This window comes from Camarhynchus parvulus, chromosome 25, assembly GCF_901933205.1.
Source record: "Camarhynchus parvulus chromosome 25, STF_HiC, whole genome shotgun sequence".
Lineage (NCBI taxonomy): Eukaryota > Metazoa > Chordata > Aves > Passeriformes > Thraupidae > Camarhynchus > Camarhynchus parvulus.
In genome coordinates, this window is record NC_044595.1 from 2139763 (window position 1) to 2165956 (window position 26194).

At 43.6% G+C, this 26194-nt stretch overlaps 1 protein-coding gene across 1 annotated transcript in view; it reads left to right on the forward strand.

Annotated features, from left to right (window-relative positions):
- ASH1L (ASH1 like histone lysine methyltransferase) overlaps positions 1 to 26194 on the forward strand; it is a 68982-nt gene that overhangs the window by 34467 nt on the left and 8321 nt on the right. Inside the window, exons 6-23 of the mRNA XM_030965178.1 lie at positions 2441 to 3164; positions 4912 to 5091; positions 7332 to 7426; positions 10594 to 10667; positions 12204 to 12249; positions 12480 to 12588; positions 14099 to 14305; positions 16151 to 16297; positions 17913 to 18021; positions 18193 to 18354; positions 18584 to 18678; positions 18935 to 19089; positions 20711 to 20863; positions 21287 to 21341; positions 21436 to 21568; positions 23634 to 23882; positions 24146 to 24232; positions 25012 to 25102. Of these exons, the coding sequence (XP_030821038.1) occupies positions 2441 to 3164; positions 4912 to 5091; positions 7332 to 7426; positions 10594 to 10667; positions 12204 to 12249; positions 12480 to 12588; positions 14099 to 14305; positions 16151 to 16297; positions 17913 to 18021; positions 18193 to 18354; positions 18584 to 18678; positions 18935 to 19089; positions 20711 to 20863; positions 21287 to 21341; positions 21436 to 21568; positions 23634 to 23882; positions 24146 to 24232; positions 25012 to 25102 (2871 nt within the window). The remainder of the gene's footprint in view (positions 1 to 2440; positions 3165 to 4911; positions 5092 to 7331; positions 7427 to 10593; positions 10668 to 12203; positions 12250 to 12479; positions 12589 to 14098; positions 14306 to 16150; positions 16298 to 17912; positions 18022 to 18192; positions 18355 to 18583; positions 18679 to 18934; positions 19090 to 20710; positions 20864 to 21286; positions 21342 to 21435; positions 21569 to 23633; positions 23883 to 24145; positions 24233 to 25011; positions 25103 to 26194) is intronic.

The window sequence follows — 26194 nt, forward strand, 5'->3', positions numbered from 1 at the left end:
CCTGTGCTGCAGAAAGCCCTTTGCAGTGGGAAAGGAATCTTCCTTTTTCCTCTGTCTCAATCCCTCTCTTGCCCTCACCCCTTGCAAGGGGCAGCTGCAGTTGCTGTGACGGGGAGCAGGAAGTGTTAAAGCGAGCAGTGCTCTGTGCAGGAGCACTGCAATGACATCAATCACAAGTTTATCAGCTTCAAAGCCCCCGAGGTGCTGATGCAGCTGAGCAGATCAGTCATGTTTGTGTTTTCCCTGCGTGTGGAATGTGTGTGGGTTCCAGGGGGTTTGTCAGGGAGGAGCTGCAGCTGTCCCAGAGCAGAGCCTGCAGTGCCCCAGCCCTTTGGAGCAGTTCCAGGAGCATTTTCCATGGGATGTGGAGCTGCCTGAGGCTCCCTGAGCAGGTGAGGAGCCCCAGCTCCATCCCCACGTGCCTCTAAAGGCCAGGAGAAAACAAAGGGTAAATTATCTTTATTATTTCATCTGAATATACCCACTTAAAAACCCCGCAAGAGCAGTGAAAATATTTGTTTCAGTGCTTCCAACCTATAAAAAAAAGAAAAATGAGTTAAAAAATATATTAGATGTTGCTCCATTTTTTATCAGGGTTGAGTTTTTATGTGCACAGAGGGTTTTGTATTTTTAATACTGAATAGAAAGAAACTTGAGGACCGTGTGAACCCTCATTGCTTTTTGCTGTTAGAAATGAGGGATTATGTGGGGATAAAGAGAAAATAATTGTATGTTAGAAGGGATGATATAAAATGTGACTGACTTGTGTCACTGGGTCCTTGTCCATATTCCAGAATCTCTTCAGGGAATGTTCTGGGCAGTCCCAGGACACAAATGCTGTCAGCTGATGCAGTTATTTTGTTTTAGCTCCGTGGTTTTGGTCCCATCCCCACTCTAATTCTTTCTTGGGCTACCTAAAACCAGAGGCCAGACAAAATGAAGAGAATAAAAAGTTGATATATTTGTTGAAGGGCTTTCAGGTACATTTTGGGCAAATGAATCCTGCTAAAAATGGATGATGGGTCACAGGTTTTCACACTTGTATAAGTTTGGGCCATTTGCATATTGGGGGTTAATGTTCCAATTACATCTTCGGGTAATGAAGTAATTTATCCCAAATTTACTCCACCCAACTCACTTTTGTTTACATTTCTTGAGGCTTGAGGCAGTGAGGTGTCCTTGATTGCCAGGCCTGGAGAGGAATTGTTGTGTCTGCCCAAAATGGGAGAGCTGTAGCTAGCACTGTATATGGAGTTTAGAGTTATACACTAAGAATTAGATTATTACCATCTATCATTATTATTATATATTATTCTATTATATAATATATATAAACTATAATTATACATTATATAATACATATTATATATTGTTGTATTAGCTATATATTAGATCTATATATTAGATGTATTATAATATATATTATATATTAATATTATATATTGTTAAAGCAGATATATTATATTATATTATATTATATTATATTATATTATATTATATTATATTATATTATATTATATTATATTATATTATATTATATTATATTATATTATATTATATTATATTATATTATATTATATCATATCATATCATATCATATCATATCATATCATATCATATCATATTATATCATATCATATCATATCATATCATATTATATTATATTATATCATGTCATATTATATTATATCATGTCATATTATATTATATCATGTCATATTATATTACATTATATTATATTATATTATATTATATTATATTATATTATATTATATTATATTATATTATATTATATTATATTATATTATATTATATTATATTATATTATATTATATTATATTATATCATATCATATCATATCATATCATATCATATCATATCATATCATATCATATTATATTATATTATATCATATCATATCATATCATATTATATTATATTATATCATGTCATATTATATTATATCATGTCATATTATATTATATCATGTCATATTATATTACATTGCATTATATTACATTGCATTACATTATACTGCATTGCATTACATTATATTATATTACATTACATTACATTACATTATTAATATAATATATTATTAATATATTGCATATAGATTATATATTATAGATAGATAGTATTAATATATATAATATTATTATATAATATTATTATATATAATGTTTATATTTGCAGAATATATTTATTATTAGCATATATATTATATTATATTATATAAATATAATATAATAAAATAACATATTTTATAGAGAAATATTATTATAGATTATATAGGTTATCTATATTATATATAATATTATTATATATCGAATTACCGTATTATTAGAGTTATACACCAAAGAATTGCAGCTTTACAACCAGACGAAAGCCACAGAAGCTGAACCCTAATTCACCAGCTGCAGGCCTGTGTGTGTTTCAGGGGCGGCAGTGCCAGCGCGGGCCGCGCGCCTGGCCCCGGCGCCTGAGGACTCTGTGGACGCGCTGCTGCAGCGCATGGCCCAGCAGGACGGGCCCCCCCCGCTGGACAAAGGCCTGGAGGGGGTCATGGGCAGCCCCCCCTCGGCCAGCCCTGCCCGCAGCCACTCCCGGGACCGAGCCCTGGGCAAGCAGGACGGGCTGGGCAGCGCCAGCGTGCCCGGCACCGAGGGCATCTCCCTGCTGCAGGAGCGCCTGCCCGGCTCCTACTCACCCAGGCACCTCAAGAGGAGCGTGGTGGAGGCCATGCAGAGGCAAGCGAGGAAAATGTGCAATTACAACAAAATCCTGGCCACAAAAAAAAATCTGGACCACGTCAACAAAATCCTGAAAGCCAAAAAGCTGCAGAGGCAGTCGAGGACGGGGAACAACTTCGTGAAGCGGCGGCCGGGGCGGCCGCGCAAGTACCCGATGCAGGCCGTGGTGTCCATGCAGGCCTTGCAGGCCGCCAGGATGGTGAGCCAGGAGCTGCAGGACAGACAGGCCAGCAGCAGCCCCCTGCACCTGGGCCCAGACACCATCACGGACGTCATCGAGGCCGTGGTGCAGAGCGTGAGCCTCGACCCCGAGCACCGCAAGGGCTGGAAGAGGAAGAGGTGGCTGCCCGAGGAGCAGGCCAGGAAGAGGCACAAGTCTCTGCCTGAAGATGAGCAGGAGAGCAATAAGAGGTGATTCCCTTGCAGTTTCGTACCTCGGTTGGGTTTAGAATGTTTCAGTCCTTGAGGGGATCTTCTGTTTGATTTTATGAAGTGTAGCGTTCACATTTTCTGGAAAAATCCCTTTGCCCAGGATTTTTCTCCTAGGAAACTGAGAAGCCTCAGAGGAATGGAAAAAAATAATTATCTGATTTGCCTCTCCTGTGTTTTGCTCCTTTGGAATGTGTTTGGAGATTGTTTATCCAACAGATGGTTGTTTCACTGGTTTAATGTGAATTGTTTTGACTCAATGGCCAATCAGGGCCAAGCTGTGTCAGGACTCTGGAAAGAGTCATGAGTTTTCATTATTATCTTTGTAGCCTTCTGTAAGTTTCCTTTCTCTATTCTTTAGTATAGTTTAGTTTAGTATTCTTTAATATAATATAGTATCATAAAATAATAAATTAGCCTTCTGAAAACATGGGATCAGATTCATCATTCCTTCCTTCCAGCGTCTGGGGGAAATGCAAATGCAATAATGAAGTTCAGTGGAGAGGGAACCAACTGTGGTCTATTCAGAGTTACTATTTGTGGCAGCAGGCCCCCAGCCAGGTAATAATTAGCACTGACTCTATGATGCAGAAGGCTGAACTATTGTTTTATTCTTTTATACTATATTATACTATATTTTTAAAAAACTTATAACTTCTTCTAGACAGTCTGATACAGCTTTAACCTAATTTGTTAACTAACCCAAACACTACTACTAGTGTCTAATCCAGAAACTACTCTTTGGTAAACAAATCTCCATAACACATTCTACATGTGTCTAGCAACAGGGTGTAGCAATTGATGATAAGAATTGTTTTAATTCTTTCTCTGAGTTTTCTCACAGCTTCCCCAGGAAAATGCCTGGGAAAGTCTGTGCCTGCTCTCTGTGAGCAGAGAGCTGCTGCCACAACCAACATGTCAGCCCTAAGTGTGTTCAGGTCCTTCCTCAGGTGCTGAAAACACCCAGAAATGAGAATCTCAGGTGATCCAAAAGAGTCATATTCAAAAGGATATATTCAAGGAGTTGGTAACTGATGAGGTGCCACAGATTGTTCCTTTATCCTGTGTGGAATAAGGAGCCCTGAGGAGTTGTGTGTGCCGTGGGATCTGCTCATGTAGGTCACAAACACTTCCAGGCAGCACAGGATGTAAAATGAGATCAAGTGATGTACAGCAGATAAGGAATAAAGCTACAGCAGCAAGGAGGAGTTAGGGGGTGCCCCTGTGCAGTCACTGCTAAAGGCACGCCCCAAAAATCTCTCTTACCTCATCATCTCACACTCATCCCCAAATCCATCAACAAACAATCTCTGTCAGGAGCTCTCCTCTCCAGAAATGGGAGCTGTGAGGGTGCTGCTGGCACCACGTGTTCAGGAATTGCTCTGTGGCTCTCCTGAAGGCTCAGGAAAGGGTTACCAGAGTGCAGAAGCAGAGAGCAAGAGCTGCCTTCTGAGTTACTCAGCTGAGGCTCCAAGGATAAACATTAGCAGTACAAACAACATTCTTTTTGTAATAATAATATCGCTAAAAAGAATCATACTTTTCTTGTGACTATACTTAACCCCCACTTGATCATGATCGTTGAGTTGCATTTTTTAAGCAGTTGAGTCACCCAGAAATTCAGAAACATGAACTTTTTCTGCTGACCAGATTCGAGAGAGGAATAATGAAATACTTTGAAATGATCTTAATGGGAAGGTGATTTTTTTATCTCCACTTTTTCTTCCAGTTTCTCTGAGACAGTAGCTGAACCTCCCAGTCCACAAGAGGCCCTTGGGAAACCACCTGAATCTGAAACCCCTGAGCAGCCTTTGCCTCCTCTGACCCAGCGTGAGAAGAAAGCCCCTCGACCCCCAAAGAAGAAATACCAGAAGGCTGGGCTCTACTCTGATGTCTACAAAACAACAGAGTAAGTGAAACAGAGCAAAACTGCTCTCTGATAATCCAGGGAAAACTCTTTTTTCACCTAGAAGCCGTAAAGAGCTGCCACTCATGAGTAGGTGAAATAAAACCATCAGCTTAATTGAAGCCTGTGGAGAATGATGTGATGGTAATTGTCAGAAGCTGACCCAGTGAGGATGTGAAATGTAACCCCAGTCAGAAAGCAGCCTCGAGCAGTCTGGAAGTGTTTCTGGTTATCAGTTTTGAAGATGGTAAGAGATTTATTCAAGAGTCTAAATGGTCCTGGCAATGCAGGTGCTGGGAGAGGTGGATGTGTGCAGGTTCTGAGCAGGATTTGAGCACAGTGGGCAGAGAAGGGGTCTGTAGGTTCCTGTTTTCATTGGCTGAGTGGTGACAAGTGATCGTCATCTGTGTGAAAGAATTTCAGCTATGCACCCAGTTCATTTCACAGCTCAGTGAAGTTCATCTCTATTTTCTCTGAGATGTTTAGGGTAGAAAGATCCAGCATTTCTTTATTTTTCCCACTGCTTGGTTTGCAGCCTGGTGTCCACTAGAATGTGGACACCTCCCTCTTTCCCTTCCCTTTGTAGTCACACATTTTCTAATGCCGTGTGAACAAATCAGCTGAAGTCAGGAATTTGTGCTTCTGTTCCAATATCATCTGACAGATTGAAAAGAGAGAAAATTTGGCACCTTCTCACAATGTCACAGACCACTTTAAAATGTTTCAGAGACCACTGGGAAACTGCCAGTGCAGTTTATCAGCTGCTCCTGCTGTAATCTCTGTCTGTAGTAAGAGAAGGAACCAGTGAAAGGGTCAAGACTAAGGAAGAAACAAAGATCTCAGTGTGAGCAACGTGAGGCCACTTGAATTTTGTCTGTTTTAAAGAGATGTGCTAAAACTTTGCCACTTGGATGGTCTGGCACTGCTGTACACAGTTCAAATCTCCCAGTTTCATCTCTTGCCTTAGGGGAGGAGCTGAGAGAGTCTTCTCCTTTTCTTTAGTGTAAATATTTGGGGATTTGAGTGTTCCTGAGTTGGAAAGGACCCACAAAGAGTCCAACTCCTGGCTGTGCACAGCCCCAACAACCCCACCCTGATGCCTGAGCTGTGTCCAAACCCTCCTGCAGCTCTGGCAGCCCTGGGGCTGTGCCAGCACCCTCTGGGGGATGAACCTTTCCCTGAGAATCCATCCTAAACCTCCCCTGGCCATTCCCTGGGCTGCTGTCACTGTCACACAGAGCAGAGACTGGAGCTGCTCCTCCCCTGCTCTGCAGGGGGAAGTGACAAATCACAGAGGGCTGCTTTGTCTTCCCTCTGCCTGTTGCTCCACGTGCTGAGTTCTTCCCTGCTCTCATACCGGGTTTGGGATGAGCTGCCACAGCTGCTCTGGGCCTCCCCACCCTCACAGGGAAGAATTTCTTAAGTATTTCCAGTTGTTGATATCTGTATCACAAAATTTGTTTTCAGCTTACATTTTCCCTTCGCTAGTTAAACAATGATATCACTTTTTTTATTGAGCCATCTTTCTGTTACTTGTCCAGTTCTTAAAATAAATCCCTTTAAAAACTTCAGTAAACTTCAGTAGACATTTCATCTTTGGTCTAGTTAACATTTAGAAGTCTCCTTTGAATGTTGCAGGACTGGAGTTCTAAATATAACCACATCAGATTCTATTTTCCAAGGTTTGTTGGTTGGCCAGGAGGAGATGTTTCTAAACACCAGATTACAGAGCTGGCACCTGCCTGACCCATACAACCATTCTAATTCCATTCTCCTATTTTTCTTCCTTCAAAGGGAGGTCTCATTGCTTTTTTCACTCTGATTTCTGGGGTTTTTTCTGCCTTTCCTGATGAACAACCTTCTAAAGGGCAGCAGATGAATGTTTGCTCTCAGGAGAGCAGGGCTCTACATGTTCCTCAGCAAAACCACCAGACACAATCTGCTGGTGCTCTTTTATTTGTGTAGCTTTAGTTATTACTTTTAGATCACATGGAGGGCATTTAATGTCAATGGTGCCCCATTGAGTGTTGCCTTAACAGCATTGATGGAGAAAACCCCATTGTAGGAGGGCTGGGATCAGTGTTTGTCAGGCAGCCTGGAGAGCATTTCTTTGGCCATTTCCATTATTCCTCTCCTGCCTGATGCTCCAGACATCTGTGCCTTACCTAAAGCAGAAAATGCATTTTTGCAAGTGACAGATGATGCCCATTGTGACATTTTGGTTCTGTCCTTGTTCTCCACAGCCCCAAGAGCCGCCTGATCCAGCTGAAGAAGGAGAAGCTGGAATACACCCCAGGGGAGCACGAGCACGGGCTCTTCCCAGCCCCTATCCACGTTGGTGGGTACCACCTCATCTGTATTTTCATTGGTGGGAGATAAATGTGGCCCTGAGGGGGCTGCACAGCTTCTGCTTTTCTCTGCTTTTTATCCCTTGCCAGGTCACTCGTGCCTTTTGGCACATGAACTTTGCTAACTCATCCCCCTGTGTTCCCCAGTTTGACTCAAGAAGCTTTTTTTAGCTTAAAACATTGCTCTTGATTTTTTTTTGGGTGTCAGAAAATACCATTCTAGTTGAAAACCTGCTTTAACTGTGATAGTCCTTGGATGAAATGCAGAGCAATATTCTCCACCTCAAAGTGAATTATGACCATTTAAATCCCAAAAAGCTGGAATGATAAATTCCCCCATGTCCCCATGCCATTAATGGTGTCTGTCTTTACACAGGGATAAAAGGGTGGAAGAATTAAAAGCTTTGCTGTTATCTTTGGTTTTACTTCATCCCCATTTCTAGGTCTCGGGTAGGAAAAAAATGGGATTTAGGATTTCACAGAATCATGGAATGGTTTGGGTGGGAAGGGACCTTACAGGTCATCTTATTCCACCTTGTTCCATGGAATTCCAGAGCCCAGGTTGCTCCAAACCCTGTCCCTGGCTTTGAACACTCCATAACCCAAGGCAGTCCCAGGCCCTCGGAGGGGATGGAGCTCAGGATGCCTCTCCTGGGGCAGGGGGGATGGTGCAGAGCTCCACTGTTTGCAGCTCAGGTTAACCCTGGTAGGATTGAGTAATTTCCTGATTCCCAGGCAATTGTTTCAGCTTTTGAAGTGCTGTGATTCTTGCTGCAAGTCCTGTCAGGCCCAGCAGGTTTGTGGAATTCAGGAATCTTTGTCCCATCAGACACGAGCTGTCACTGCTTTGTCTCCTGTAACTGAACTCTTTGGCTCCCTGCACAGCAAGGCAGAGCAGTTGCACAGATCTGTGTGAATCAGGAGCCACAGAGCAGGTTTCAGAGCTGAAAGTGACAATTGAAATCCTTCAAGATGTGCCCTTGCTCAGCTCCTTTTTGAATGGCTTCATAAAACCAGGTTCACCAGGTTCCCAACCCACACCGCTGGTCCTGCCCTGCTGTGGCTCCAGGGCTGCCTGGGGATGGTTTAACCCCAGAGCAGTGACCAGGGCTGGGGTTCTGCCCTGGGGACACTCAGGGAGGGCTGGGGGGACCTTCCCTGTGCTGGGGGCACCCTGCCAGGGCACCTGAAAGAGCCTTTTGTTTGGCCTGCTGAGGTCAGAGAAGTGAAAGCAAATTCCCAGCAGATCTAGCTCTTTCCTGGAACCTGCTAGGGATGAATAAGGCATTGAAAATGGAAAGTAATTTAGGGGTAAATTGTAAGGAAAACATTACCATTTTTATTTTCCACTGGTGAGGGTATGCATGTGAATTTATATGAACTCACAGAGCGTTGCTGGAGGAATATAAAGGCATTTGTTAACAGCTAAAAAAGCTGGGGGGAAAAAAATCAGCTTGGGCCTGACACCTCATCCTAAAGCACTCTGTGGTTTTGTGACACAGGATTCCAGCAAAATGATCAGAGAATGTTGAATCTTGGCTGGAACTAAGCAGTGTCAGCCCTGGGGACTGGTGTGGATGATGTAATGGGTCTGTGTCCTTTAGGGGTGACAGGGAATGAAAGAATGGAGCCAAAATCTGCAGTGAAAGCAGGAACTCCTGTCTAAAATGAGTTGCAGTTATTGCTGAAAATACAGATCCCCTTGAAGCCTTTCCAAAAAATCGAGGAATGTATTTGCCAAGTCTGAATTCATTCTTAAATCTCTTCTGGTAAAGGTCACGGGAACAGGCTGGGAGACTCCTTTCAAAACTGATTTGATTTCTTTGAGTACAGTATTGTGATTTACCAGCCTGCATGGGCAGTGCAGGTCCTGTCCTGGGTGTTAAAGTGTTGGGGTGTGCACAGGAAAACTCAGGAGAACATGTCAGCTTTGAGGACAGGGCTGTGGTCAGTCCTGCCAGGTTCTGTGGTCAGTCCTGATAGGTGTTGGGGTCAGTCCTGTCAGGTGTTGTGGTCAGGGTTGTGGTCAGTTGTTTCAGGTGTGGTCAGTCCTGATCGGTGTTGTGGTCAGTTGTTTCAGGTGCTGTGGTCAGTCCTGTCAAGTATTGCACGTCATTTCTGTCAGGTGTTGTGGTCAGCCCTGATAAGTGTTGTGCTCAGTTGTTTCAGGTGTTGTGGTCAGGGCTCTGGTCACTTGTTTCAGGTGTGGTCAATGCTGTGGTCAGTGCTGTCAGGTGCAGTCATTTCTGTCAGTGCTGTGGTCAGTCCTATCTGATGCTGTGGTCAGTTCTGTCAGGTGTTGGCTGTGGTACCCTCACAGGGTTGTGGTCAGTCCTGTCAGATTCTGTGGTCAGTGCTGTCAGGTGCTGTGGTCAGTTAATTCAGGTGTGGTCAGTTCTGTGAGGTGTTGTGGTCAGTTCTGTCTGAGGTTGGCTGTGGTACCCTCACAGGGGGTGTGGTCAGTGCTGTGGTCATTTCTGTCAGGTGCTGTGGTCAGTGCTGTGGTCACTTGTCAGTTGTGGTCAGTGCTGTGGTCAGTTGTTTCAGGTGTGGTCAGTGCTGTGGTCACTTGTTTCAGGTGTGGTCAGTGCTGTCAGATGCTGTGGTCAGTTCTGTCCAGGGTTGGCTGTGACACTCTCACAGGGTTGTGGTCAGTTCTGTCAGGTGCTGTGGTCAGTGCTGTGATCAGTTGTTTCAGGTGTGGTCAGTGCTGTAGTCAGTGCTGTGGTCACTTGTCAGTTGTGGTCAGTGCTGTGATCAGTTGTTTCAGGTGTGGTCAGTGCTGTGGTCAGTGCTGTGGTCACTTGTCAGTTGTGGTCAGTGCTGTGATCAGTTGTTTCAGGTGTGGTCAGTGCTGTGGTCACTTGTCAGTTGTGGTCAGTGCTGTGATCAGTTGTTTCAGGTGTGGTCAGTGCTGTGGTCAGTGCTGTGGTCACTTGTTTCAGCTCCCTCCCATCCCTCGCTGCCCATGGAGGCCCCTCCTGAGCAGGACCCGGTTCTGTGTCCTGGGGCGGCTCCCTGTGCCTGCCCTGACATCCAGAACGTTCTCTGAGGCTTCTGCCCCTCTCCTTTCTGCCAGAGCCTGCCCAGGCGCCTGGGAGCTGCTCCCCTTCTCTCAGGGAGCGTGTGCCCCTTACAAACCTTTCTGTGCTTTCAGGGAAGTACCTCAGACAAAAGAGAATCGACTTCCAGCTGCCTTACGACATCCTCTGGCAGTGGAAACACAACCAGGTAGGAGATAAGAACTCATCGGGCTTGCCAAGATTGGGATCAGAAGGAAACAGCAGCACTCAGGGCTTGCCAGGATTGGGATCAGAAGGAAACAGCAGCACTCAGAGAGAGCCTGTTCACACATCCCAGCTGTGTGAGGGGAAAAGGGATTTGCATGTGTATTTCATGGTGAAAATTCCCATTATTCCAGCTCCTGCAAAATAGCAACCCTGTGAGCTTCTGCTCTGACAAAAGTCATTAATTTGGCTGCAGACTTTTATTTTGGCAGTGCTGCTGTGTGGGGAGCTGGTTTCAGACACGCCTCGGGAGAATTGGGATGTACTGCCAGCAGCACTGAGAAATTTCAGGCCTTATTTTTCTTGGATCAATCCCAGCAGAGTGGAATTTATTTTTCACTTGCAAGCTGAAATTTTCATACTGAGGAAAGGAGAGAAACTGTTTAACAGTCGTCGTTCTTTTTAAAGAGCTTTAAATATGTGCAGGCTTAAAAATAGGATTTTTTTTTTTTTATTGCTTGGGATGTTTCCACCAAGTGATTTACCACAGGATTTAAGGGGGAATCTTCTCTCAGCTCTGTGGTGGGAAAGTGCTCTCAGATGTGTAAATGAGCAGGACACATTCCCAGGTGCTGTGGCTCCAGCTGCACTCCCAGCACCCCTGGAATCTGATCCTCAACTCAGGAGCACTTTCTTGCCATATATTAACAATTGCCTGTCTCATCTGTTCAGTATTTTATAAGTAATAAATACATGGAATCTGTTACTTTGACATTTTCCAGCTCTCCCTGGAATATTGGAGGCCCTTGCAGAGGAATTTCTCTGTACAGGGGTGTGGAGATGTCTGGATTGTCCCTGTGGGTCACAAGGGTCGCTGAGGGAAGGCTCTTAGTGCAGGAAATGTGTGTGAAATAGAGAATAATTGGAAATTATTCCTTAAAACTTGTTTGACAGGCTGGAATATATATGAAATTATGAGTTGTGATGTAAATTCTCCTTTCCCTTCCCATCATCTCCATCTGCAGAGAAGATGAATCTGCATTTCTCATGGCTCCCCCCTGTACTCACAGCTCTTAGAGAATCCCAGGATCCTTTAGATTGGAAAAAAACCCCTTAAGATCATCGAGTCACTTTGATAAATCAGCACCTTGATTTTTTGTTTTCACTTCTTTAAGCATTGGCACATGGTGATTGCACCAAAGATGGTTTCTCCAAAGTAGGTATAAATAATTCCTCTTCTTCTAAGCCCTGTTCAGAGGAGCCTGTCCTCAGGACAGCTGTTTGCCACATTGCTCTGGGCAGACAGAATAAATAAAGTGGTGAACAAACTGCTCCACTGTCTCACCAAGCCCAAATTCTACTTATTCAGGTCCTTTTTGTGACCTATTTGTTAATGCAGTCTGAGCCTAGGGAAGAGAACACAGATTTCTAGTAATGATTACAGAACAGTTGCCTATGTACAGAACATAATTTCCCTGATCCTTTTGAATAACAGATGCACTTATGCAATGTATTAAAATTTTCTTTCTCTTCCTTTTAGTTGTATAAAAAGCCAGATGTCCCACTTTATAAAAAAATCCGTTCCAGTAAGTAAAATCTTATTACTAAAATGTGATAACTGTGGAATTTTCATGTGACACCCTCCTTTCTGTCCTGCTCTTTGTCCTACCAAAGACACTTTAGACACTTCCACTTGCTTTACTGATTGGAATGAAAATACTGTAGATAAACAGTTCTGTTTTTTTCACCTGAAAAGAATTCTTTTCCCTATTTGGGTTTGTTTTTTTCTTTTTTTTTATTTTTTTTTTCCCTCCAGATGTCTATGTGGATGTCAAACCTCTCTCTGGCTACGAGGCCACCACCTGCAATTGTAAGAAACCAGAGGATGACAGTGGGAAGGGCTGTGTGGAGGATTGTCTGAACAGGTTAGAAATGGATTATTTCTCATCACCTCCTGGGAACAGAGTTGTGCTGGGTGCACCTCACCAACAAAGGCAGCATCACAGGGAGGGAAATTCCCAATTGTAGCCTCTTGGAGCAGCTCTGGGCTCCCCCCCAGATTGTCCCTGCTGGCCCCCCCACGCTCCCAGTGCTCCCAGTCAGACCAGTTCCCTCCCAGCTCAGCCCCAGCCTTGGGATGGTGGAGCAGCTCCAGCTCCTGGGGACCCTGAGCTGGTGTCCCCCCTGGGCTGGTGTCCCCCCCTGGGCTGGTGTCACCCCTGGGCTGGTGTCACCCCTGGGCTGGTGTCACCCCCCTGGGCTGGTGTCCCTCCCCCTGGGCTGGTGTCCTCCCCTGGGCTGGTGTCCCACCCTGGGTTGGTGTCACCCCCTGGGCTGGTGTCCCCCCTGGGCTGGTGTCACCCCCTGGGCTGGTGTCCCTCCCTGGGCTGGTGTCCCCCCCTGGGCTGGTGTCACCCCTGAGCTGATGTCCCCCCTGGGCTGTGCCCCATGCTCTGGGGGGCTCAGAGTGGCCACTTGGCCTTGGGCAGGCAAAGGGGCACAACCTGCAGGGGCTGCACCTGAAGCAGGTGAGGCCCCAGCCCTGGAAGATCCCATTAAAATCTCCATTTTGCCCTTTGAATAGCAGTGAGAGCTGGCAAGGGAATCAGTGTGTGAATTGCACCTTGAAAACAAGATGCGTTTTAGTTCTTGAATAACTTCTTTTACTATATTGATTTATTTATTTATGTATTGATTTATTATTGATTCATATATACATAATATATATAATACTGATTTTTAGATGGATTTATAAATTGGTTTAAAAAAGACTGGATCTTGCACTTGGTGCCATGATCTAGTTGAGGTGTTAGAACATGGGTTGGACTCGATGATCTTAAAGGTCTCTTCCAACCTAGAAATTCTGTGATTCTGTGATTTTATACTGATTTATTATTGATTTATATATCAATATCAATCATATATATAATTTATATACATGTTTATTTATATATTTATATAAAAGATATATTACAACTATACATTATTATAATTATATATTAATATATTACATATTCATATATTTATATTTCTATAAAGATTATTTATTTTATTATAAATATTATAAATATTTGTTTTATAATATATAATATTTTTAATATACAATATTTTATTTTCTATTTTCTATATTATATTTTTATTTTTATATTTTATGCATTTATATATCGATTATTTTATATTCATATATTTATATATGTATTTACAATTATTTTAAAAATATATATATGATTTATATATTTATACATTTATGAATTATTTTATATATTACTTATGTGATGATTTCTATGTTTATATCTTGATTTCATATATCAATTTACTTTTTATTTTATTTATAACTTATTTTTTAATTATTTTTATATTTATTACTTTATTCCTTACATGACAGATCGCAAAGGCCTGTTCCCCTCCCCTCACGCTGTGTGTTGTCTGTTGCAGGATGATCTTTGCAGAGTGCTCCCCCAACACGTGTCCCTGCGGGGAGCAGTGCTGCAACCAGCGCATCCAGCGGCACGAGTGGGTGCAGTGCCTGGAGAGGTTCAGGGCTGAGGAGAAGGGCTGGGGCATCCGCACCAAAGAGCCCCTGAAGGCAGGACAGTTCATCATCGAGTACCTGGGAGAAGTTGTTAGTGAGCAAGAATTCAGGTAGAAATATTTCTTTGCTGCTTCGGCATGGAAGGCTCATAAATGGCTTTTAGGGACACAGAGAGTTAAACTCTGTGTAAATCTAGTGTAGAGATCCTTGCAATGAGTAACTTGCAACGCTGGTACATATTTTATGGTATTTAGTAGTAATTATAATTTCTACTCTAGGTCATGCATGTTTTCCTTAGATTGAGAAATTCTAATTGGTCGTGGCTGGGATATCCTGAGCAGGAACAAAGAGGAGGATTAAGGGGAAAAGGAAGGTTTAGAATTCTGGGGGTTTTGGTTAACCAAGTTTTTCCCAGTGCACTATTGAGGAGTGATTAATGTTTGAAATGGATCATCTGCCTCATCTGCCCTATAAATGCAGAATGCATTTAGCATGGAAGGCTCACAAATGACCTTTAGGGACACGGAGAGTTAAACTCTGTGTAAATCCACTGTAATGATCCCTGCAATGAGTAACTTGTAACATTGGTACATATTTTATGGTATTTAGTAGTAATTATAATTTCTACTCTAGGTCGTGCATGTTTTGATTAGGTTGAGAAATTTTTATTGGTTGTGTCTGGGATATCCTCAGGCTGGAACAAAAAGGAGGATGAGGGGGAAAAGGAAGGTTTAGAATTCTTGGGGGTTTGGTTTAGAATTCTGGGGGTTTTGGTTAACCAAGTTTTTCCCAGTATTGAGGGGTGATTAATATTTGAAATGGATCATCTGCCTCATCTGCCCAATAAATGCAAAATGCCACAAGTGGCTGGATCTGACATGAGAACTCTGCAGGATTTGGGCTGCTCCAGGTGGAACTGAGGGGCAGAGTGGGGCTGGAAGGGGCCCACAGAAAGATGTGAAGGAAAAAGAACAAGTGGAAACATTGAAAGAAAGAAATTGTCTTGTTAACTCCATGGGATATTTGAGGTTGGAGGGACTTGCTGCTCTCAGAGCTCCACCAGAAGGCAGCTGCATTCTCTTCATATAGAAATAAGCTCTGACTCCTGTCCCTGTGCTCTTGTGAGCCATGGATGATTCCAGAACCTGCCCACTCCCCAGAATTAAGCTGGTTGTTGTACATGTGCATACACAGACCCCCCAAGGAATGTACACTCTTGCATTTTCTCTTCCATACATGAAATGTGTACGAATCATCTGCAGAATCCAAAAAGGAGCATTCCAGAAGACCAAATTTCTAAATTCCAATCCAAGCTCTGTCAGTGGCCTTGACTTATAAAAATAGGTACAATAATGGTTTTCCTCCATTTCTAGGTGTAGTGTTCTATAAAATATAAAAGATTATCATTGCTTTTTCTTCAAAACTGTCTTGGTTTGACAAGACAGGTGTCTGCTAAGGAAGGCAGAAGCCTCTCCTGAAATGGAAAATGTAGACCTCCTCCCTCTGAATTGTTGTAATTTTGAAATTAAGGTGCTCTCTGGCAATGCAGGGCAGCAGAAAGCTGCTCCTCTGGCAATGCAGGGGGCAAAGGCTGCTGGGGTGTCCCAAACCTCAGATTGGATCCAGGTAGGAATGCTTGGCTCCTCCCCTGGGCGCAGCATCTCCCCATGGGATGATGGAATTGGATCAGCCCTGCAGGGACACTCAATGACCCATGAACAGAAGATAATTAATAATTAACGGCTCATTAACAGAAGATGTCTCCTGGAGAGAGGGTTGATTGTGGAAGAGATAAAGAGAATGGCCCAATGAACAGAAGATAACTGCTCCACAGATAGGAATAGAATACACACACCCGTTTCCAACCTAGGACCAGAACCCTCTCACTGTGCCACTCCCTGTGTGCTGTGTGGGGACAAGCAGAATGACAAGATTCCCCCTGTGTTGCCCCCCAGGAACAGGATGATTGAGCAGTACCACAACCACAGTGACCATTACTGCCTGAACCTGGACAGCGGCATGGTCATCGACAGCTACCGCATGGGCAACGAGGCTCGCTTCATCAACCACAGCTGCAACCCCAACTGTGAGATGCAGAAATGGTGAGCGAGGGGATTCTGTGCTCCCTGCAAGACCTGTGTACCCAGAGAGAGGGAGAACCACTTCAGCTGAGGGAGTCAGATCTAAAAATAGGGAGGGGAGTTGTGGTATTCACATTCTCTGAACAGAGAGAGACATAATTCTCTCTGGGATTTTTCCTGGGGAAGGCAGTGAGAAATTTAGAGAAGAAGAGAAAACAATTCTTGTTTCTACTTTCTACTCTTGTTGTTTGGCACATGTGGAATATATTGTGGAGATTGTTTACCCAAAGTGATTTGTTAATTAGACACCAGTGATGGTTGTTTGGATTGATTGGCCAGTTGGGTCAAAGCTGTGTTGTGACTGTCTCAGGTGGGTTTTTCTTTAGTATCTTTTCAGTATAGCATCTCTTTAGTATAATATCTCTTTAGGATAGTATCTCTCTCTTTAATACAGTATAGTATTAGTGTAATATAGTACAGCTTAATAAAGCATTTGTTCAGCCTCCTGAATCAATGGAATCAGAGCACATTATTACCTATGGTGAAGTCGCCCTGCATCAATAGGGAATCGAGCTGGAAATAATCCTTACAGGTGCTCACGATGCTCAGGAGAAGTTGTGTAGTGTTGGTGAGTGCTGGATGCTTTGAATTCAAGTTTGCTGGCAGATCCAGCACTGCTGGCTGTCACACTGGGACATTGCCCCCCCAGCATTACTGGTTACACTGGGCTGTTTCCCTCTCAGTATTGCTGGTTTTCACACTCTTAATCTGCTGCAAAGGTTGAAGCCTGGGTAATGCTCTAAAATAATCTATCTGTATATAAACCCTTTGTTTTGACAATTCAAATATTTTTTTGAAGCAGGAAAAAAGGAAATAGTGGAATTCCAGCACACCCTGTGTCATACCAGCACTTAGGAGGAAATACTGCTGAGGGATTTGTAGTGAGTGATTTGCAGGGGAAGGGCAGATGGTGGAACAGGAGTCACTGTACATCAAAGTAACTCATGGTTCTCAGATAATTCTAGATTTAAACAATAGTAAAGTTTTACATTTGAAAATCCAACTCAAAATAAAATAGTTGAAGAATTCTGCCCTGTTCAGGTGAGACCCCTCCTGCAGAGCTGCCTCCAGTCTGGGGTCCCAGCAGAGGAAGGACGTGGAGCTGCTGGAGTGGGTCTGGAGGAGGCACTAAATTAATTAGAGAGAAGGAGCAGCTCTGCTATGAGGAAAGGCTGAGAGAATTGGGACTGTTCAGCCTGGAGAAGAAGAGCTGCAAGTGACCTAATTGTGTCCTTGTAGTACCTGAAGGAGCTGCAGGAAAGATAGAGAGAGATCATTTACAAGGGCCTCGAGTGGCAGGGCAAGGGGCAATGTCTTCTCACTGCCAGATTAGATAGAATATTGGAAAGGAAATGTTCCCTGTGAGGGTGGGGAGACTTGGCATTACTACTCTTGTTAAATGTGGTGTTCTCTTTTTAGCTTTCAAAGTTTATTGTAAGAGATAAATGAAAGAACCGCACAAGCATAAGCCTGGGCACAGCAGAGGTGTTGCTGCCTGTCTCTAGCACTGCCACTCTGTGCACAAAAATTATTTTATGTTGAATTTTTGGGGTGTTTGATTGTATTTTCCCCTCAGGTCTGTGAATGGTGTGTATCGGATCGGGCTGTATGCACTGAAGGACATGCCTGCTGGGACTGAGCTCACCTATGACTACAACTTCCACTCATTTAATGTTGAAAAACAGGTAAAAACCCCACTGTGAAACCTTGAAAAATCTCACTAAGGCCTAACAGTTCTGTGAAGTGTAAAAACAAGAAAACCTATCATGTTGTATTAGGCAGAAAATGCTGTTTTTAATATTGAGAGAAAATCTAGACCTTTGGGGTTTATCGGATTTTTTTCTTTTTCCTCGAAGCAACTCTGCAAATGTGGCTTTGACAAATGCAGAGGAATAATTGGGGGTAAAAGTCAACGCATGAATGGACTCTCAAGCAAAAGCAACCAGACTGTGAGCACCCACAGAAGACCTGGGAGGTCAAAAGAGAAGAGGAAGTCAAAGCACAAACTAAAGAAGAGAGTAAGTAGCAAAGACAGAGTTTGGGTGGATGAGGTTGATGGGAAATCAGTCTGTGCCACCAGACCAAAACCTGGGGTATTTGTAAATTTTAAACTTGAAACAGAAACCCAAACTTTAAACAGAAATACAGTTGAGTACAGCTGTAGGTTCTGTCTCAGGGCCTGCTTTGGTTGCTGTGCTGAGTTCTTGGCACAGTTTTTCCTGTCTATCAGAACAATCTGTTTTCCAGAGGGGCCACATCCCTGAGGAACCCAGTGAAAGTGTGAATGCCCCAACCAGGCTGACACCTCAGCTGCAGATGAAGCCCATGTCTAACAGGGAAAGGTAAGGGCTGATTTCAGGGGGATTTGCCTCAGAAATGGAGTGCTGTGCAAATACTGATATGTTCTTCAAGAAGATGGGGCATCCTGAAACTGCTGAGGATGCAGCTTTTAGTTCTCCTTGACCAGCCAGGCTGGAATTCCTCTCCATTGAGGAGAGAATGCACAGGTTACACCTCTGAATATCCAGCTTTTCCCTACATTAAAGAATTAATTTTCCAGTAAAAAGAGCTTCTTGAATAGCTCCCTAATCCCTGCAGGAATTTTGTGCTGAAACACCACGTGTTCTTGGTACGGAACTGGGAGAAGATCAGGCAGAAGCAGGAGGAGGTGAAGCACAGTGACAGCATGCACAGCTCGTCACTGTACACGCGCTGGAACGGGATCTGCCGCGACGACGGCAACATCAAATCAGGTGAGGCCACCCTGGCACACAAAGAGTTAAACTCTGTGTAGATCCATTCTTGGCATGAGTAACTTGCAACCTTGGTATATATTTGTCTTGGTTTGCTGAGGAAGGCAGAAGCTTCCCCTGAAATGGAAAGTGTAAACCCCCTCCCTCTGAATTGTTATAATTTTGAAATTAAGGTGCTCTCAGGCAAAGATATGGGAATAGGAATAACAGTTCTTTACTAGGAAAAATAAAAATACAAATGTGAAAAATCAAACCACTGAGTCAGAATCTGCCCTGCCCCTGTGTGTCAGGGGGTGGCACAGCCCCATCCCATGGGGGCTCAGCCCTCCTGCAGTGCCAGCTGTGCTGCTGCTGCAGCAGGGATCCTGCACAAGGGGGGAGTTTTCCTCTGCAGCTCCAGGGCTGCTGCAGATGGGCCTGGGCTCCCTCTGGCAATGCAGGGCAGCAGAAAGCTGCTCCTCTGGCAATGCAGTGGGCAAAGGCTGCTGTGGTGTTCCCAAACCTCAGATTGGATCCAGGTAGGAATGCTTGGCTCCTCCCCCTGGGTGGAGCATCTCCCAGTATTATAATGTCCATCTATGACACATATCAGCTATTTCAGTATTACATCTAAGCTTAATAAACAACAGAAATAAAAACTGTATAACAAAGTTACTTTAACGCCACACATATAAAATCCATTTTAATATTTACAAAAAGCCAATATTATAATATATATCTATAACACATATCAGTGCTATTTCATTATATCAGCTATATTTCACTACTATGTCTAAGATTAATTAGCAACAAAAATAAAAACTATATTAACTATAACTTTATAACAAAGTTACTTTAAAATCACACATATAAAATCCATTTTAATATTTACAAAAAGCCAATATTATATATCTATAACACATATCAGTGCTATTTCAATTCTATTAGGTATATTTCGCTACTATGTCTAACCTTAATTAATGAGAGAAATAAAAACCATATCTTTATAGCAGAGTTACTTTAACATCACACATATAGAATCCACTTTAATATTTACAAAAAACTAATGTTATAATATATATCTATAATACATACTTATACCAGTGCTATTTCATTATATCAGCTATATTTCACTACTATGTCTAAGCTTAATTAACAACAGAAATAAAAACCATATCTTTACAAAGAAGTTACTTTAACATCACACATATAGAATCTATTTTAATATTTGCAACAAGCCAATATTATAATATATAACACATACTTACATCAGCTATTTCACTTATATCAACTATATTTCACTACTATGTCTAAGGTTAATTAATGACAGAAATAAAAACCATATCTTTATAGCAGAGTTACTTCAACATCACACATATAGAATCCACTTTAATATTTACAAAAAGCCAATATTATAATATATATCTATAACACATATCAATGCTGTTTCACTTATATCAACTATATTTCACTACTATATCCAAGCTTAAAAATAAATAAAAATAATAAAGAAATAAAAACCGTATCTTTATAACAAAGTTACTTTAACACCACACATACAGAATCCATATTAATATTTACACAAAGGCAGTATTCTAAGGTGTCTCTGTGATGTGGAGGTGACCCTGTGCTCCTCTCCCAGATGTGTTCATGACCCAGTTCTCGGCGCTGCAGACGTCGCGCTCGGTGCGGACGCGGCGCTTGGCGGCGGCCGAGGAGAACCTCGAGGTGGCTCGTGCCGCCCGCCTGGCTCAGATCTTCAAGGAGATATGTGACAGCATCATAGCCTACAAAGGTGAAGGTGATTCTCTTTAAAAAAATCTCCGTGGGTATGTTTTCAACCTCTGGAAACGGGCTCTGGGGATAGGAGATGCTAGAAAAATATGGGGTGTTAAATCACTCCTGTTTTTTAAAATTTCTTCCCTTACCAATAATCACTTTGCCTTAGCCTCAACCCTCTGCTTTACAACCAGAATCTGCAGATGTTGCGGTCCTTTGAAATTGATTTTTCAAAATTCCAGAAAAAATCAAAAACTGTCATCCTTGTGCTACCTGTACTGCAGTTACAGGCACCAACATCTAGAAATGCAGAAGCATTTCAATTCCCCGTGGCTCAGATAACAGAAAAGCCTTTTTTTAACCCAGCTTGAATGTTGTAATTTTCTTTTCCTTGGAAGTTTCACTCCAGTGATGTCACTAAGCTCTGTTGCTGTTGCAGACTCCTCCAGGCAGGCGCTGGCAGCTCCTCTCCTGAACCTGCCCCCAAAGAAAAAGTAAGTGGTGCCTTCCCAGAGCTGCTTTCTCTGGTGGATTTGCACGGTGGGAATTGCTGCTGAGCCTGACATTGTGCCAACATTCCTGTTGTAGAAATGCAGACTATTATGAAAAGATCTCTGACCCCTTGGACCTTGCCACGATTGAGAAGCAGATCCTGACTGGTTACTACAAAACTGTGGAAGCTTTTGATGGGGACATGCTGAAGGTCTTCAGGAATGCAGAGGTGAGGCTCTGTCTGGCCTGAAAGCTGCTGCACTGGCAGCAGGGATGTGCCCTCCTTTAATGCCCTTACAGGAATAAAGGAAGAAATTTATTCTGGAGGAAGAGAACTTGTGCTGATCCATTCCTGATGAAGGCTCAGTAGCAAATCATGAGGCCTTGCCTGCCTTAGGTCACAGAGAAGGTCAAGGATACTCATGAATAGCTGATCTAAAGAAATTTCTCTTTCTTTTGGAAGGGGTACCCTATTTCTCAGTGTGAGATGTCATGGAATCACAGAATCATGGAATGGTTTGGTCTGGAAGGGACCTTAAAGCTCATCCCATTCCACCGCCTGCAATGTGCAGGGACACCTTCCACTGTCCCAGGCTGCTCCAAGCCCTGTCCAGCCTGGCCTGGAACCCTTCCAGGGATCCAGGGGCAGCCACAGCTTCTCTGGGCATCTGTGCCAGGACCTCTCCCCCCTCACAGAGAAGAATTTCTCCCATGTATCCAACCTAAATTTTCCTTTTTCCAGTTTGAACCCATTCCCCCTTGTCCTGTCACTCCAGTTCCTGATGAGCAGTCCCTCTCCAGCTTCCCTGGAGCCCCTTCAGGTCCTGCAAGGGGCTCTGAGGTTTCCCCACAACCTTCTCTTCTCCAGACTGAACATTGCCATCCCTCCCAGCCTGGCTCCAGTCCCCTCAGCAACTTTGTGGCCACCTCTGGACTTGCTCCATCATTTCCATGTCCTTCTTACATTGGGGACCCTGGAACTGGACAGAACACCTCAGGTGGAGTCTCAGGAGAGCCAAGCAGAGAGGAAAAATCCCTTTCCTTGGTCTGCTGCCCATGTTCCTTGGATGCAGCCCTGGACAGGGGTTGTTTCTGGGCTGTGAACACACAGGGCCAGGGCACGTTGAGTTTTTGGTCACCCCATCACCCCAAATCCTCCTTCCAGGTCTGCTCTCAGTTCCTCCCCTGCCTGTGTCACATCCATGCACCTGCTAGCCAGAGTCAGGAGGGACATGGAGACCTCACCCCAGGTTTGGGGCTGCAGCTGTAGGGAGAACACCTCCCAGGAGCTAAACAGGAAATAAAGCACTTTTGGGGGTTTTGGTGATTTTTGCAGAAATACTATGGCAGGAAGTCCTTGATGGGGTAGACATTCACCAGCTGTGCAAGGCCTAGGTACTCTGGCCAGGATCAGGAGGGAGATGGAGAGGCCACCAGGCCTCCCAGGTGTGCACAGACAGGAGCTAAACAGGACAGGACTCGGAAATAAAGCGCTTTTTGGGGTTTTTTTGTGATTTTTGTGGAAATACTACAGCAGGAAGTCCCTGATGGGGCAGGCTGTGCAAGGCCTACTCCAGCGCTGGCCGGAGTCAGGAGGGAGATGGAGAGGCCACCCTAGGTTTGGGGCTGCAGGCCTCCCGGGTGTGCATGGACAGGAGCTAAACAGGACAGGACTTGGAAATAAAGCTTTTTTGGGGTTTTTTTGTGATTTTTGCAGAAATACTACGGCAGGAAGTCCCCGACGGGGCAGGACATGTATGGGTTGCACAAGGCCTACTACAGTGCTGGCCAGAATCATGAGGGAGATTGAGAGACCACCCCAGGTTTGGGGCTGCAGCTGATGGGAGAATCCCTCCCAGGTGTGCACAGAGAGGAGCTAAACAGGAAATAAAGCTTTTTTGGGGTCTTTTGTGATTTTTGCAGAAATACTACAACAGGAAGTCCCTGATGGGGCAGGATGTGTGCCGGCTGCGCAAGGCCTACTACTACTCTGGTCAGGGTCAGGAGGGACATGGAGACACCACCCCAGCTTTGAGGCTGCAGCTGTAGGAAGAACCCCTCCCAGGAGCTAAATAGGAAATAAAGCACTTTTTGGGGTTTTTTTTGGTAATTTTTGCAGAAATACTATGGCAGGAAGTCCCCAACAGGGTGGGCTGTGCAAGGCCTACTCCAGCGCTGGCCAGAGTCAGGAGGGAGATGGAGAGGCCACCAGGCCTCCCCGGTGTTCAGACAGGAGCTAAACAGGACAGGACTTGGAAATAAAGCTTTTTTGGGGTTTTTTGTGATTTTTGCAGAAATACTACGGCAGGAAGTCCCCGACGGGGCGGGATGTGTGCCGGCTGCGCAAGGCCTACTACAACGCGCGGCACGAGGCCTCGGCCCAGATCGACGAGATTGTGGGGGAGACGGCGAGCGAGGCCGACAGCAGCGAGACCTCGGTGTGCGACAAGGACAACGGGCACGAGAAGGACGAGGACGTCATCCGCTGCATCTGCGGCCTCTACAAGGACGAGGGGCTCATGATCCAGTGTGAAAAGTGCATGGTGGGTGTTGGGTGTTGCTGGGTTTTGGGTCTTCAGAGACACGAGCGGTGCTGGGTTGCTGTGAGGTTTTTTAGTCTGGAAGGCAAAGATGCTTCTGTTGTGTGGAGATCTTGTCTGTCTGCTGACGTGGTGTGAAATAGTTCATAGAAAATCTCCTCTGTGAAGATTATTTTCTTGTTTTCCTTAATATTTGTTGAGAAAATGCAGTTTGCAGCTGTAATCTGTGCCGGGACTTTGTGACTGAGCTGTACCTGTTCTTCCAGGTGTGGCAGCACTGTGACTGCATGGGTGTGAACTCAGACGTTGAGCACTACCTGTGTGAGCAGTGTGAACCTCGAGCTGTGAACAGGGTAAAACAAAACTCTCCTTCCTATCACTCTTATAAAACTACAGCAGCTCCTTAGGGGTTTATTTTGTATTTGGGTTTTGAATTTGTATCTTTTGGGATTGCTGAAGCTTCCTTGATTTAGGTTCAGTTCCATGAAGGGTCAGTTTTTCTCTGTTTTTTTTCTCAGTTTTTCTCTGTGTATTTCCATAGGGCGGTGTGGGAATTGGAAAGATAGAAATCTTCACAGACTCAAGAGGGATTGATTTGTAGCCTTAGAAATTGATAATTGTAAAAGCAAAATATACAAACATTGAATAGAAAAATCATAAACTTATGCTTCTATAGTTACAAGTAAGAATATTCTTTAAGTAAGAAAATATGTCTATAACACATCTATATCCACATATATATAAAAACATATATAATATATATTAAATATATTATATATATGATATCTATTATATATAATAATAATGTACTATATTAAATATATTTATAATAAGATGGTAAAAAATTTTGTAGTATAGTAATGTAATTGTATAAAATAAGCTAAAAATTTAGATGTTATAATAAAAATATATGTAATATGTTACCTATTACATATTACATACATGTAATAAGACCTTATTAGACAAAAATACCCACATTACAATAAAAAGAAATAAAAGTGACAAATCAAAAAAGCAAGATAAACTCTCTTAACATCAGCCTATTGGGTCAGAAAGTTATATAACAAAAAACCTATAACCAACTACTTCCCATGTTATAAATCTCACAACTCGCTTTCTTTTTTCCCTGCAGGAGGTTCCCATGATCCCTCGGCCCCACTATGCCCAGCCTGGCTGTGTTTATTACATCTGCCTCTTGAGGGATGATCTGCTGCTCCGCCAAGGTAGGTGCTGCCTCTGGGGCCAGCAGTGTGCAGGGATCTCTGGCATCACCCTGGCAAAAACACTTTCATTTTTCACAAGTGGAAGCTGCCACTTGTGCCATCACTCTGTCAAAAATACTTCCATTTTTCACTGCTCTCTCTGCAGTGCTGGGAGTGACACACAGTCAGAGTTCTCACAGGCTGTTGATGAAGAAATGTTAATTAGCACAGGGTTGTCCTGGCCAGGGGAGGATGATGCTGAGCCAACTGCTGGTAGTTAACATTTAGAAGTAAAGGCCAAGAAGGCTGTCAGACCTCCAGTATTTTAGTGCAGAATGGTCATTAAAGCATCCAGCTTGTGTGTTCCCTAAAGCTTATCTCTTCTGGACTGTGCTCTGAATTCCTGAATCTCTCCAAGGCAGCTGCCACAGCCACACAATTCAGCTCACTGATTATGGTTTTTTTTAATTCATCCTACAGATACTCACAAGGTTAGAAAAAACCCTTTATCATTATCAGGAAACTGCTCTTGAATGAGTGAAACCAGCTGATAAGTTTGCTAGAGGGGAATAGGAGAGCCTTCAGGAAAATGGGGAATTTAGAAAAGGTCAAAAAGCAGCATATTCATTACCCCATCTGCAAGATTCTGGAATTTGCATTCAGCTCTCCTTGCTGGGTGTTGCTCTGCATTGTCTGTTCTGTCCAGAGTTCAGCCTTTGGGTTTCTCATGTCTTTTTTTTACTTCAAGGGCTGTATCAGAACTTGCTTTTACATTCTCTGTTGAAACGGATGATGTTTTATCAGGGGCTTGTGGCATCTTCCAGGTGTTCAGAGCATTAAGATAATTTCTGTCACAAGTGTCTTAAATTTTCCTTGTGTGTCTCTGATCTGATCTTGGTGACTTTAATTAGAGAAATGCCCTTTAAAGAAAGAAATGTCCCTCTGTGGGACATTCCTGAGCTCTGTGTGCCATCAGCAGGGGACAAAGGAGACCAAGCTGCAGCTGCTGGGCACCAAATGCCTCTGCAGGCACAGGGAGCAGATGAAGCAAATTCCACCACAAGGTGCTGGAACAGAACGTGCAGCTCCAGCAGGGCAAGGGGAAATCCATGG